Source organism: Ruditapes philippinarum, unplaced genomic scaffold, assembly GCF_026571515.1.
Source record: "Ruditapes philippinarum isolate M1 unplaced genomic scaffold, ASM2657151v2 ctg5139_1_1_1_1, whole genome shotgun sequence".
In the NCBI taxonomy this organism is placed as follows: domain Eukaryota; kingdom Metazoa; phylum Mollusca; class Bivalvia; order Venerida; family Veneridae; genus Ruditapes; species Ruditapes philippinarum.
Window position 1 is genome coordinate 50069 of NW_026866465.1, and position 12423 is coordinate 62491.

General features: G+C 32.2%; 1 protein-coding gene across 1 annotated transcript; it reads right to left on the reverse strand.

The window, feature by feature from the left end:
- Positions 1 to 4194: 4194 nt before the first annotated feature.
- On the reverse strand, positions 4195 to 11832 carry LOC132732571 (protocadherin beta-15-like). The gene is made up of 3 exons (XM_060719050.1): positions 9108 to 11832; positions 5757 to 5895; positions 4195 to 5033 (listed from the first exon to the last, which is right to left on the reverse strand). Exons 1-3 carry the CDS (start codon positions 11775 to 11777, stop codon positions 4228 to 4230), a joined length of 3615 nt encoding a protein of 1204 aa, XP_060575033.1. The 5' UTR covers positions 11778 to 11832; the 3' UTR covers positions 4195 to 4227.
- Between the last annotated feature and the right edge of the window lie 591 nt (positions 11833 to 12423).

Consider the following 12423-nt stretch of genomic DNA (forward strand, 5'->3'; position numbering starts at 1 on the left):
AGGTGTAACTTTTTAATTTTAAAGAGTGGCACTGCAAAGGGGCAGTATTTTGACACACTTTTTTTTATAGCTTTTTATAATTGTCAGTTTTAACTTAAGAGGAACGTGGCTTTGATTTAAATAATGAAATAATAAAAGAAAATGCCACAGGTATTTTATGGAGTTGAACAAATCATGTAATCTATTATCCATAGAAAAAGATTCCATTTTTATTTAATCGACAGATTTTAAAAAGAAAAGTAGACCTGCAACTTCAGTTTTAACTTAGTAAATCACTGTATGTATTTTACAGTCACTTTGTTTTATTAAATTCTAGGAGTCCATTTGAATTTAGTTTTTTTTACGTAAATAATGAAAGTATTGACAAATTTGGTTTAAAAAGATTAAAATGTTCTTTTAAACTGAAGATCACCATTAAAATAAACAAAAACATTTTTTTTTTCGTTCAAAAGTTTTATTCTTAAAATTTCAGAACTGTTGCCGAAATGGAATTTCAAAATCCACCTTGAATAGATATCAAATTAAGTTACCTAACGAGAAAGTTTGTTTTAAAAAAAAAAATCAAATTAAACATTTTTCAAGTTCTTTTATATTGCCATATATATTATAAAAATTCAGCTGGACTCTATAATGTTCTTACTGACCTTTTTTCACTGTTGTTTTACTCATGATTGTTGATAAAATTTTTGTACAATTTTGTATAGATTATTGAGTGTATAAAACATTCTTGTGTAATGATATCTGTGGTCACAATGTGTGACTTCATAAATGATGCAAAAAATACAAAAAATCAAATGAAATTTGTGTTTGTTTTACTTTTTCTTTCTTCATAAAAATGAGTTATTTATAGTACATGTTTCTGTTGATTCTGTCCTTATGTACTTGTTGGAAGCTTGAAGGACGATACATGTATATGACAGCGATTGTATGGCTCCCACATTGCTGAATGGTTAATGATGGTGACTTTGAACCTCTTGCCCCTCTCACCATTGTGGGTCCAAATCCACCTGCGACCTTTCCATATGAGGAAGCTATCGGGTGGTTGGTTCTACACTGTGCCAGTGCTTGTACCTGAAGTAATGCACAGAGGGTTCACCAAGATCTTCCATCAGTAAAGCTGCTTTACATTTGTTGATGTTTTATTGCAAAATTGTTACTGGGATGTTTTGCTATGTGAAATCATGCTGTCTAGATTTTGTGTATCCCTTATGATTACATAATTATGTGAGATTTCCAGGAGTTGGGGAAAAATAACATGGTGTTTCCATTTTCACAAGAAGTCTGTAAATATTAACTTTTTCATATCACTTGCTATCTAAAGATTGACCAAAGAGATGATGAAAATATTTGATTAGTTTAAATATCTGTTTTAGATCACTTGTGAGTACAGTACCAAACATATGTGAGAATATGCAAAACTAGCCATTTTACTGTTTTTAGTGATGCAGTAGAAATATGTTAATATATGCTGGAAATCAGTCATTAATTGCACATAACTTGGAAATTACCTATTAAATTGTGTATATTTCTTCTTTTCTTTAAATATTAGTACATTTTACACAAGGCTGATTTTCTTGAAATAATATGGCTTATCTGGAGGCATGTACTGTTTAAAAGGAGGACTTAAATTATTAAATTTAAGTATAAAATCAAGTTTGAATAAGTAGGCTGACTGGGTAGAAATTTCTACTTTCTGTTAGCAATCTGGATAGACAGATAATCATGAATACTGTAACACCAATGGATACTCCTGTTTATAGTAAACTAATAGGCCTCTTCCCAATTGAAATTTTCCATAAAATAATGCAGTTTTCTCAAAAATCTGAACTAAAACCTGCTTTTTTACTTCAAAAATAAGCAATTTTAGCGATAATTTTTCCAAAAATCAAGAGGATAAAGCCTCTTGCCAATTAAGTGAGAAAAATCACTGACTTTATGCCTCAACAACATGCTTCATGTGTTTTATGAAGCACAGTAAATTTTGCTGAGCATGAGACACTCACCTCCTCCAAACTGAAGAGTACTCCACCAATGGGAGCACCGAAGGCCACACTTACTCCTGCAGCAGACGCAGATGCTTTAATGAACGTCTCAAATCCATTTCCTGGAACTAAATGTACTGTTGTCATTAGGAAAACCTGGTTGTGACGAGAGAAAGGCTTGGGTCCATGACCCCTTGGTTGACCGACAATCACCTTAACCACTAGGCCACTCCTTAATATATAACAATTGACAATAGACACAACGAGGATATTTGTTTTTAAAGGAATATTGGCTATATCTCACAAAGTTAGGAGAAATATTAGATATTTTTACTAATGTTTTATCAAAGTGCATAAAATCGCAGAGATACTTTTCATTATGAACCTGCCCACAATAAGTGCAATGGACTTGGCTTGCTTTAGATTTTCAACAGCCCATTGTTGATATATAGTGTTTTGTTGTATCAGAATGGTAAAATAGTTGCAGTACACAGTCTTGTCAGACTTCATTTACTTTATGTACACTTGATATATGTCTTATGTACACTAGATATTCATCTGTTATATACTTGATATTCACCTTTTGTACACTTGGTTTTACAGGATATACACAGGTTGAATTATTAATTTAGGCACCCAAACATCTAGTAGTAACAAACAAGAAATATATTGAGGCACTATAACAAGTCACAGTAATTTTTAATTTGAAATAAATCGAGAAACATAACAATTGCCAACTCATTTCTATTTTAATATGACATTCCATCAGTCAGGACAGTAAGTGAAGCCTAACTAAACTGTAGTTTGTTTACTGATTATTTTTATTATTTTTGTATTTCTTTTACCTAAAACGTAAAATGGAACAGTTCTGAACTCAGCAAAAGACAAGTCCATTCCAATAACCTTTCACCTACTGTATTTTTTTTATTTCATTTTAAAACATTTAATAATGAATTTAAGGGATTTATCTATGAAAATGTGTATGCCTGATTTCAAATGAAGTATTTATTTCAATACATTTCCCACTGTCTTAATCAAAAGCTATTTAAAATTTTATACATATACAGATCAAAGGGAAACTACTCTTATAAAAGATATAAAAAAAGGTGATAAGAGTAACTCCCCTTAAAACACAAAAGGGAAGTAACACATACTAGACTAAGTTGTGCATTAAGGGAGATAATTATAACCACAAAATATTGGCATTCATTTAATTTATTCATAATATGAGCATTTAATTCATATACCAAGAATCTAAAAATGATTCTACAAATATAATTCTTACAAAATATTGAGCACAAGCTTTTTGACCACCACATAAAATAAATAAAATAAAATATAAAATAAAGATTCAAAACTGAATTTATACAAAAAAAACTGCAATATGTTTCACATAAAGTTGAATGTATATGAAATATAAAAAAAAACATTACCTGCAAATAAAGAAATGATCTAACTCTTTCCAGAATAAATACATACTATATTAAAAGTGTATTTACAGCAATATACAAATATTTTCGCTAACAAATATTATTTAGGATCTTAACAACATGTATATACTACATGTAAACATAATTTAAATCTGGACATATGTACATGTTCTTCGGTTAAATAGATTTTGAATTCTCTAGTTCAATATACTTCACATATTTCAATGAAATTTTGTGATATTCTTTTAACTTCTTCATTTTACCAATACATGTATAAGAATAGAGTAAAATGCATGAAAAAGATTTTACCTAAATTACAACAGTGCACTGAAAATGAATACATGTATAAATAATATGTAGCTGTTACTTACATGAATCATCCCAAAAAGATGTTTAAAACAAAGTAAAAATCACGAATATTTTACCCTGATCAAGGAAAATACATGTAGTAAATTTTCTTAAACATACTCAGTTAAAGGTACTCTTTGAAAGGTGTAACAAAACTATGTACTGGTACATTGAAATTTTTAGAACAAAGGAGTTGTGCACTGAACATGACAAATAATTGCAGTGATTTTATTTTCTAAAGTCAGTAAAAATGAACAGAAAAATTTAATTTTTCATCACTGTTTTTGAAGTGTTTGGTCGTCTTACATATCTTTATGAATTTTTAAAATATTACATGTATAAGATATCTACAGAAATCTGTCAGATATCTATTTGTCATTTTAAAGAATGCAGAACAAAAGAAACATTTTTGAGATGATATCATAAAGTGAGTCACTTAAATATTATGACAATATATATTAACATATTTATATTTCAATGTCTCTTGAAAAAGCATCATCTGAAAATGACGGACTGGCAAGATTAATTGAATTCAAATCATACGTTCCCGATGTCATAATACTGTCACTATCTCTGTATGTAGAATCCGACATTAATGTGTCAACTGAATATACGGTATCACTTTCCGACCATTTTGGCACATTACTATCACTTGAACTACTCGATTTTGATTTTTCCATTACTTTTTCTAAATATGTTTTAATATTGCTACCCATTGGCCTATTTCTAAAGTCATTTCCTGTTCCAAATTTGATCTGGTTGCTAGGTAACTGATTGTATATTTTGTCGTTATTTGGCCGTCTTGCGAAACTATCTGCAGAACGTCTTAACCAATCGTTACCACGATTAATTTGACCCGTTGAACTTGTAATGTCCTCACTGAGCATTCGATGAAATTTACGCGGTTTTAAAATTGATTCACTACTTTGACCTACATCAGAGTTTGAATATGTTGATAAAATATTTGACCTTTCACTTGACTGTGAGTTTTCAAGGTCATCACTAAACATGACCCGTTTTTGACTTTTTCGCAACTTTGAGATTTCTCTCCTCTCTGCAGTTTTTGTAGGATAATTACAAAAACTGACTGCAGTTCTAGGGTAAAATGACTGATCACTGTCACTGTTACTATTTATAGAGTTTTCAATATATGTCTGATGAGTAAAGGGAGGTAACTTGTCATTGTAAAAGTCGTTTCTATGTCCACTTCCATCTATGTATTCACTGTTGATATCTGCACATGGCGGAGGCAAAAAATTGCCGTTTGGACTTTCTGAAATTAAAATGATATAATTTGATGAAATATATATTTAAGATTTTAACAATTTCTAAACTTGTAAGACAAGATTTATCAGACTATTGTCAGTTTCATGAATCAGAAAGTCAGAAAACTGTTCAAACTCACAGGCTTCAGCACATTTATCTTGCCAATAATGGTCGGAATTATATCCCCTTGATAATCAAGAACAAAATTACTATCCTGCAACTGTTAACTATACATCGTATATACATGTAATTTATATAAGGTAAAAAGTTGGTGGACTTGGTGATCAAGGGGAGGTTATTTTATGATAATCTGACCACTATTGGCAAGACAAATGTACCAAATGCCTGTGTTTCAAGTTAAAAAAAAACAACCATGTAAATTATTTTTTTCAAAACTACAAAATTAGTATTTTTAATAATTTTAACAATGTCTGAATTCTTTCCTTTGCTAGAACCCATATGACCCATGGATTAATTTCATGACCTTGAGTCACTTACCTCTGACCTCTGAAAATTGGAATTTAATAGGAATTTAATTTTTTCTGCATAAACACTTAAAAATGTATTTTTTATAAAACCACAAAAAGACATTAGATTTATAACTTCAATGTCACTGCATTTCATTTTGCATTCACATGGCCTTTATGTCCTTTATTAATCAATTTCTCTTACACCCTTGAAAAAGAACCATGAAAAACCAGACCATAAAAGGGAGAAAACTCTTGCTTACCTGGAATATCAAGGACAGGTAACTCTGTCAGGCTATTAATATCAACATCACTACCACCTTGACCACTGTCCCTGGTTCCTATCTCACCAGAGTTATCACTGTTTGTCTCATCTATTTTCTTCTGAAGCTCGTAACCAAACTGAAATCACAATAATGTAAAAAAATAAGTTAAAAAGCCAGTTCCGAATATCAGTGTAATGCTGGCTCTCTTACTCACAGTCAAATGGTGACTATCCTGCTATACTGGTGCAGGAAAACCTCAGGTAATGAATTTGTAAATTTTTCAATCTTGAGCAGAAACACCAACATTATTAATTTTGAGCCGCGTCATGACAAAACCAACATAATGGGTTTGCGACCAGCATGGATCCAGACCAGCCTGCGCATCCACGCAGTCTGATCAGGATCCATGCTGTTCGCTTACAAACCGTATAACAAGTAGGGAAACTGATAGCGAACAGCATGGATCCTGATCAGACTGCGCAGATGTGCAGGCTGGTCTGGATCCATGCTGGTCGCAAACCCATTATGTTGGTTTTGTCATTGCGCGGCTCATTTTAGCTAGCTGGATAGCTTGCTGACATGATAAAATCAAACGTTCCTGAGTGATCATCAGGAAAGTGATTTGAAGTCGGCAACCTTAAGCACCAAGCCACGGAGGCCTCAATCCGAAAAGAACCACCAACCTTCTGTCAGATAACTGGAAATCTTCTCCATATAAAAGAATCCAGAGTCACATTAGTAGGATTTGAACCTAGAGCGATAAGGGACATGTACACATGGAACTCTCTTAAAACCTAATAATGGATCATTTCAAATTCAAAGCATGATCAGTTTAAAACGGTAAGGAAAAATTGCATGCATGCATAATTTTGAACTTTTGTATATTTAATGCCTGGGAAGATATTTTCCTAGATAACATATGAATCATAAACTTAATGCATTACGTAAAATTTAATGATTTGAATTATTTTTTTGCAAAGTTCCTTAAGTATGTTTCACTTTAATTCTACAACTACTGTGACACTTACAAATTTGTTTTTGAACAAATACACATGTATATATTTAAATTTCTTTGCATCGTTTTTTTTTTCAACAAATTTTAAAACAGGAATTCAACTAACATGAATTAGTCACTCACAAAATTATTAATCATGCATATGAAAGAAATTCTTCTTTTGAACACATGTTTTAAGGGATTAGTCATTTGTCAAAAAGGGGCCAGCGTCTCAACAAGTCTGTAAAAATGACAAAGCCTGGTACCTTGAACCCATGTTGAAGACTATAGTCATTATCTGAAGACCCACAAATTATCATTACTAATGTCAAAATAACTGTAATTATCAATACCAGAACAAAAGCTAAAATTAAAATGAAGAAAAGGAAAAAGAACTAGTCCCTACTTTGAAATTTGATTTTTTTTTCTTTACCATAATTTATAACAAAATGATAGCATTGTCACAACCATATTGTTCACTGTCCAATTAACTAATTTACAATATCTTATTTTGACTCCTTTGCGGCGCTTTTTTACTTGTGTTATGTTTGTTTCCTACTTTTTCCTTTCAGTCGTTATCCTAAACCAGCCTTTTGAAAATTGTTTTTTCTCGATTTAAATTGGGCGCAAATAAGCCCTTGTTATGACAATGAACGAATTGTCCTCTTTTTCTTAATTAGAAGTAATTAAAACTAATTTCACTTCTTTTATGTACTTGAAACGATTATTGCCGAGTGTCATGAAAGTGTCGTATGGCACGAAAATGTATTAATCTCGACTGAAGCGATCGTGTAAACAACAATCTGTACGATATCAGTATACATGTATCGTAATCGTTCAAGGACTTGTTATGAAACAAACTTTTGCCACTTTTGCGTTGATTTTTAAAATGTTTACTTTGTAATTAAATTGTAATAATTTGGTTTTAATTGATTTAAAATTATAGGTACACCTTAAAAATATCTTTTTGATGCTTTATGCCAAGATTTGACTTAAAAGGATTAAAGGCTATTGCTTAATATATTAAATAATTACATGAGTGAAAGAAAATGGTAAATTGAAAAAAAAATTCTTCTGTTACTCTCTTTGATCAGATTTTGTAATTTTGATTATATTTCACAAGTCCTGTCGGAGCCAGAAAACTGAAATGCAACTTTTCATGCAATTTTCTAATTTCAATTTGTCTGCTTTTGTTTTTTTATTACTTTTGTTCATGCTCATATTTGAAATGCATGAATAATCCAGGAGAATCGTTAATCCACTTAGCTTAAAACTTAAAGTTAAGAAAATTAGTTTTTTGGAAGCTATTACAATTGCGTGTGTTTCTCTCTTTTTTGTGGTTTTTTTTTTCATTTTTTCTTTTTTATTTTATTCAACAGATTAATTATTGATTTCACAAATTAGTCTTAAAACAAAAACTCATCATGTGATTTGCCAATGATATTATTATCGAAATAGATTCTACCCATGCAACTAGTGACCCAATCAAGATCAGTTAAGCACATCCATGCTTTCTGATCATGGTCTGCACTGTTCGCGACTCAGTCAATTATACTTATTTTAAAAACTTTCCAAACAATGACAAATTCTTTTGTCCAGATTGAAAGATATTCCATTTAAGATTATAAATTAGCATGGTTAAGAGTTAAAGAAATAAAAACTAAGCCAACAATACAGAAGCTCAGATCAGATGGTATCAAGGTGTACACTGGCCTGGCACTAGAATGGTTGTATAGGCCATCCATCTATGATGCTAGAGCTTTCAAAAAATGTTCAACTTAAAAAATGACATTGTAAAACCAGTCTCAAAAATTTCAACTTTCATTTGGACATGATGTTTTTAGCAGATTTACCTGTATTGTTAAAACTGTAACTCTCTAAATAATGCAGGAACAACTTGTTATCTCCCCTAATTTTCATCATGAATCATAATTTTGTTTATCCATTGTTTTTTTTATGTTAACACATTTTTGGTCATATCTCTGCAGTCATTCCACCTTACCAGGTAGCCTACATAACTAACAAGTAATTATCAATTTTTTCTCAATAGAGCGCCACCTACTTATCCCACATTAATGACAATAAGACACAATGTCCAAGGACAATTGTCATCTTGCCCATTAGGATTGAACCAGCCACCCTGGACTTACAAATCTGAGAAGTATCCTGTATTTAATTAACCATAAATTGTATTCTGCTACATGATGGGTCTCTCCAAGAAGGGCACACCCCAGTCTCATGCTCAGGTTCTTACTCCCAATGCCTTATAAGAGCAGATCCAGCAACATGATAACCACCAAATTTTACCTGTAATATCAGAAATTTTAAAAAAAGTAAGATTTTTTTGGTCATACCTGTTTAACTTGTTCTATATACATCTGATTGTCGATTGAGTTTAAACTTGAGTTCGTAAAGTAACCAGTCTCGTCTAGATTATTGTAGTAACCTTTCTGGTAGCCATCTTGAATATGAAGACTTTCGTCCTTAATCTTTTCATTTCCATTTGAATCTTTCGATGAAGTTGAAGCAGACGATGAGGAATCTATAAGTCGGGGATCAACTTCATTTGATTCCATGATGATATCTGACGTACTTCCTGTCGAGGACTTCAGTCTGTTACACCAGCAAATTTTAACGATAATGATAATCATAATCACAGAAACAACTGCTGTGAAAATTATAATTCCGATCACAATCCACAAGTTAAAATTTACAGAGGCAGCAAGTGGGCCGTCTATGACCTGAATATATAAATCTATCGAAGATTCTAAAGGCGGTGCACCTCCGTCTTTTACACGTATTTTAAATCTTAATGTTTGTCCAACATCCTTTTGATGTAAACTTTTGTTTAAAAACATTTTTCCCGATTTACTGTCTATATTAAATGCATAGCTTGCATTATTCTCGTCAATGAAATAATAAAGTTTAGAATTCACACCACTGTCATAGTCCCTTGCATCAATTTCAATTACCTCAGAATTTTCTTTAAGTGTGAATGGGATGCTGATAGTGTTATCATACTCATTGGGGTAGATTATTTCCGGAACATTATCGTTTACATCTTTAACATTTACAAAAACAAGAGCAGAACTAGTTCGCCCACCCATATCGACTGCATGTACATAAAATTCATGTATCATAATTGACTCACGATCAAGCATCTTTTTTGTTTTAATAACCCCAGAGTCATGAAATTCAAAGTATTCCTGGATATTCGGTTCTTCCGGAAATTTAAAATAGAATGTTCCATTTAAAGCAGCATCTGGATCTGAGGCGGACACATTTCCTACAACTGATCCAACTCGTTGATTTTCTAGAATATCCAGATAAAATGGGTCACTACTGAATTTTGGATCATTATCGTTCAAATCAAGAATATTCACGACCACTGTCCCAGTAGCAGTATGTGCTGGTTCCCCTCTATCGGTGGCAAACACTCGAAATATACTTTCTTCCCCATGAGTTTCACGATCTAGACTAACGTTTGCACTAATGAGCCCTGTAGTCGAATCGACAACAAACAGTCCTTGCGATTCTACATGGAGCGAGTAATAAACCTGTCCATTAAGACTGCTATCTTTATCTATTGCCAAAATACTGATAATAGAAGCACCTTTGTTGTTATTTTCAACAACCGATATTGCATAAACTGATGCTGTAAATACTGGGGCATTGTCATTAATATCCCTTACTTGAACAAAGAAACTCGCAAATGTTTGTTTCGGTAAGTCGCCGAGATCCTGACATAAAATCGTAACATTGTGATATGCCTTACTATCATGATCCAATGTCCGGTTCAACACGATTTTGTAATAATTTTCACTACCCATTGTTTCAAGCTTGAAAAAATTGTCGAAAACATTACAAAAAACTTTTCCATTCATACCAGAATCAAGGTCCTTAATTTCAACGTGAGCAACAAACTGTCCGATACTTGAAGACTCAGATAGCACTTCCTGTATCCCGTTTAAATTGATAATCGGTGCATTATCGTTGATGTCCATAATCTTAATAATTACGCTCGCTGTTGATGATTTTGAAATGATTCCATGATCGTATGCCACCACTTGAAGGTTAAGCTCTTTATCCGTTTCAAAATCCAACACACCAATCGTGTAAATTTCACCACTTGTTGAATTAACGCGAAGTAGCTCAGATATTTTATTTGAGATACGATTGCTGAATTTGTATGAAACTTTTCCATTATCATATTCGTCCATGTCATTGGCAGATAGTTTAAGTATTACTGAATCTACAGCCACGTTTTCATACACGGATATGTTGTAAAGTTGTTCTGAAAATATAGGCGCGTTATCATTGTCATCAGTTACTTCAATATCTATGGTTACTGTTCCTGTCAGTGGTTGGTCACCGCCATCCATTGCAAATACGACAATTTGATAAAATGGCTCTGTTTCTCTGTCTAAGGATTTAGTCAGACGGATCTGAAAATCCATATTGTCCATTACAGTGAGATTAAATATGCCATAGTCCGGCTTTAAACGATAAGTTTGAACAGAGTTATCTTTCCCTTGATCAAGATCAATTGCAGCTCCGGTTATGATAACTGAACCAACACTAAGGGATTCCAGAACCTGAACTGGACTTGCGATTGGCAGAAATTCTGGAGCATTGTCATTTCTATCTTGAACTTCAATTTGAACTTTTATAAGATAGGTTGGTTCCACTAATTCATAGACAATAACATTGAATTCTAGAAAACAGTCATCATCGCAAAATTCGATATTTTCTCTGTCAATTTTATTACGTATAAACAAAAGACCATTTGTATCAATTTTAAAATATGTTGCAGTGTTGCTTATTTCAGTAGAAATTCTATATTGGAGGTCATTGTATCGATCCGTGGTAATGTTTGAGAATAGTTTGCTGTCCAGACCAATACTGCCAATATAAGTATCAACAGGAAGTTCCTCCCTGACACTGTAAAATACTATTGCATCTTGGGTAAACACTTGACCAATCAGGAGCAAGGTTACAATGAAAATCATCAAAGAGACTGCCATTTTCAATTAAAACGAGGTAGAACTTTTTGTACACATCTGACTTAGAGGACCGAAATGTCGAGTTACACTGATTTCATGTCCGGTTCCTGTTTATCACATCACCTGAAAATATATATATATCAGAATTTGAGAAATATGCATTCTTTAACAGATACAGTCAAACCTGTCAAAACAAAGAAATACCAGTTTTCAGTTATTTGAAAGTGGTTGTTGTTGTGTCAGACCACTCATATTTTTGCATCAATAGAGACTGAATATATAGACATGTAATAGGATGGGTATTTACGGTAATCTAAGTTAACAGTTAAAAGTTACTGTCTTTCTTACTTATTGCATGGTATATACAATATTATTCTCAACCAATCAAATTGTTGTTTTGAATACTGAATTGTATAAATAAGCTGACTTTGGTAATGTTAGCTAGGTTAGGTACTGTACCTACTCTGGTCAGTACAACAAGGCTTAGCCTTGAAACATTAAACTGGACTTAGTCCTTAACAAACGTTTATGTTTATTATAAACGACCATATATAAAAATATCATAAACATAATCTTAATCAAATAATAAATATAGTTATTCTTGATATAAAACTAAATATAATTTGATAAGTATACTCATTAAATTTTTTAGGGCTCTTCATATATT

Excerpts from the sequence above, each read along its gene's own strand:
- LOC132732571 (XM_060719050.1), bottom strand. The coding sequence starts at position 11,777 with ATGGCAGTCTCTTTGATGATTTTCATTGTAACCTTGCTCCTGATTGGT. Across the intron at positions 5,896-9,107 it reads ATATAGAACAAGTTAAACAG|TTTGGTTACGAGCTTCAGAA; the intron begins GTATGACCAAAA and ends TTGTGATTTCAG. Across the intron at positions 5,034-5,756 it reads ACCTGTCCTTGATATTCCAG|AAAGTCCAAACGGCAATTTT; the intron begins GTAAGCAAGAGT and ends TTTTAATTTCAG.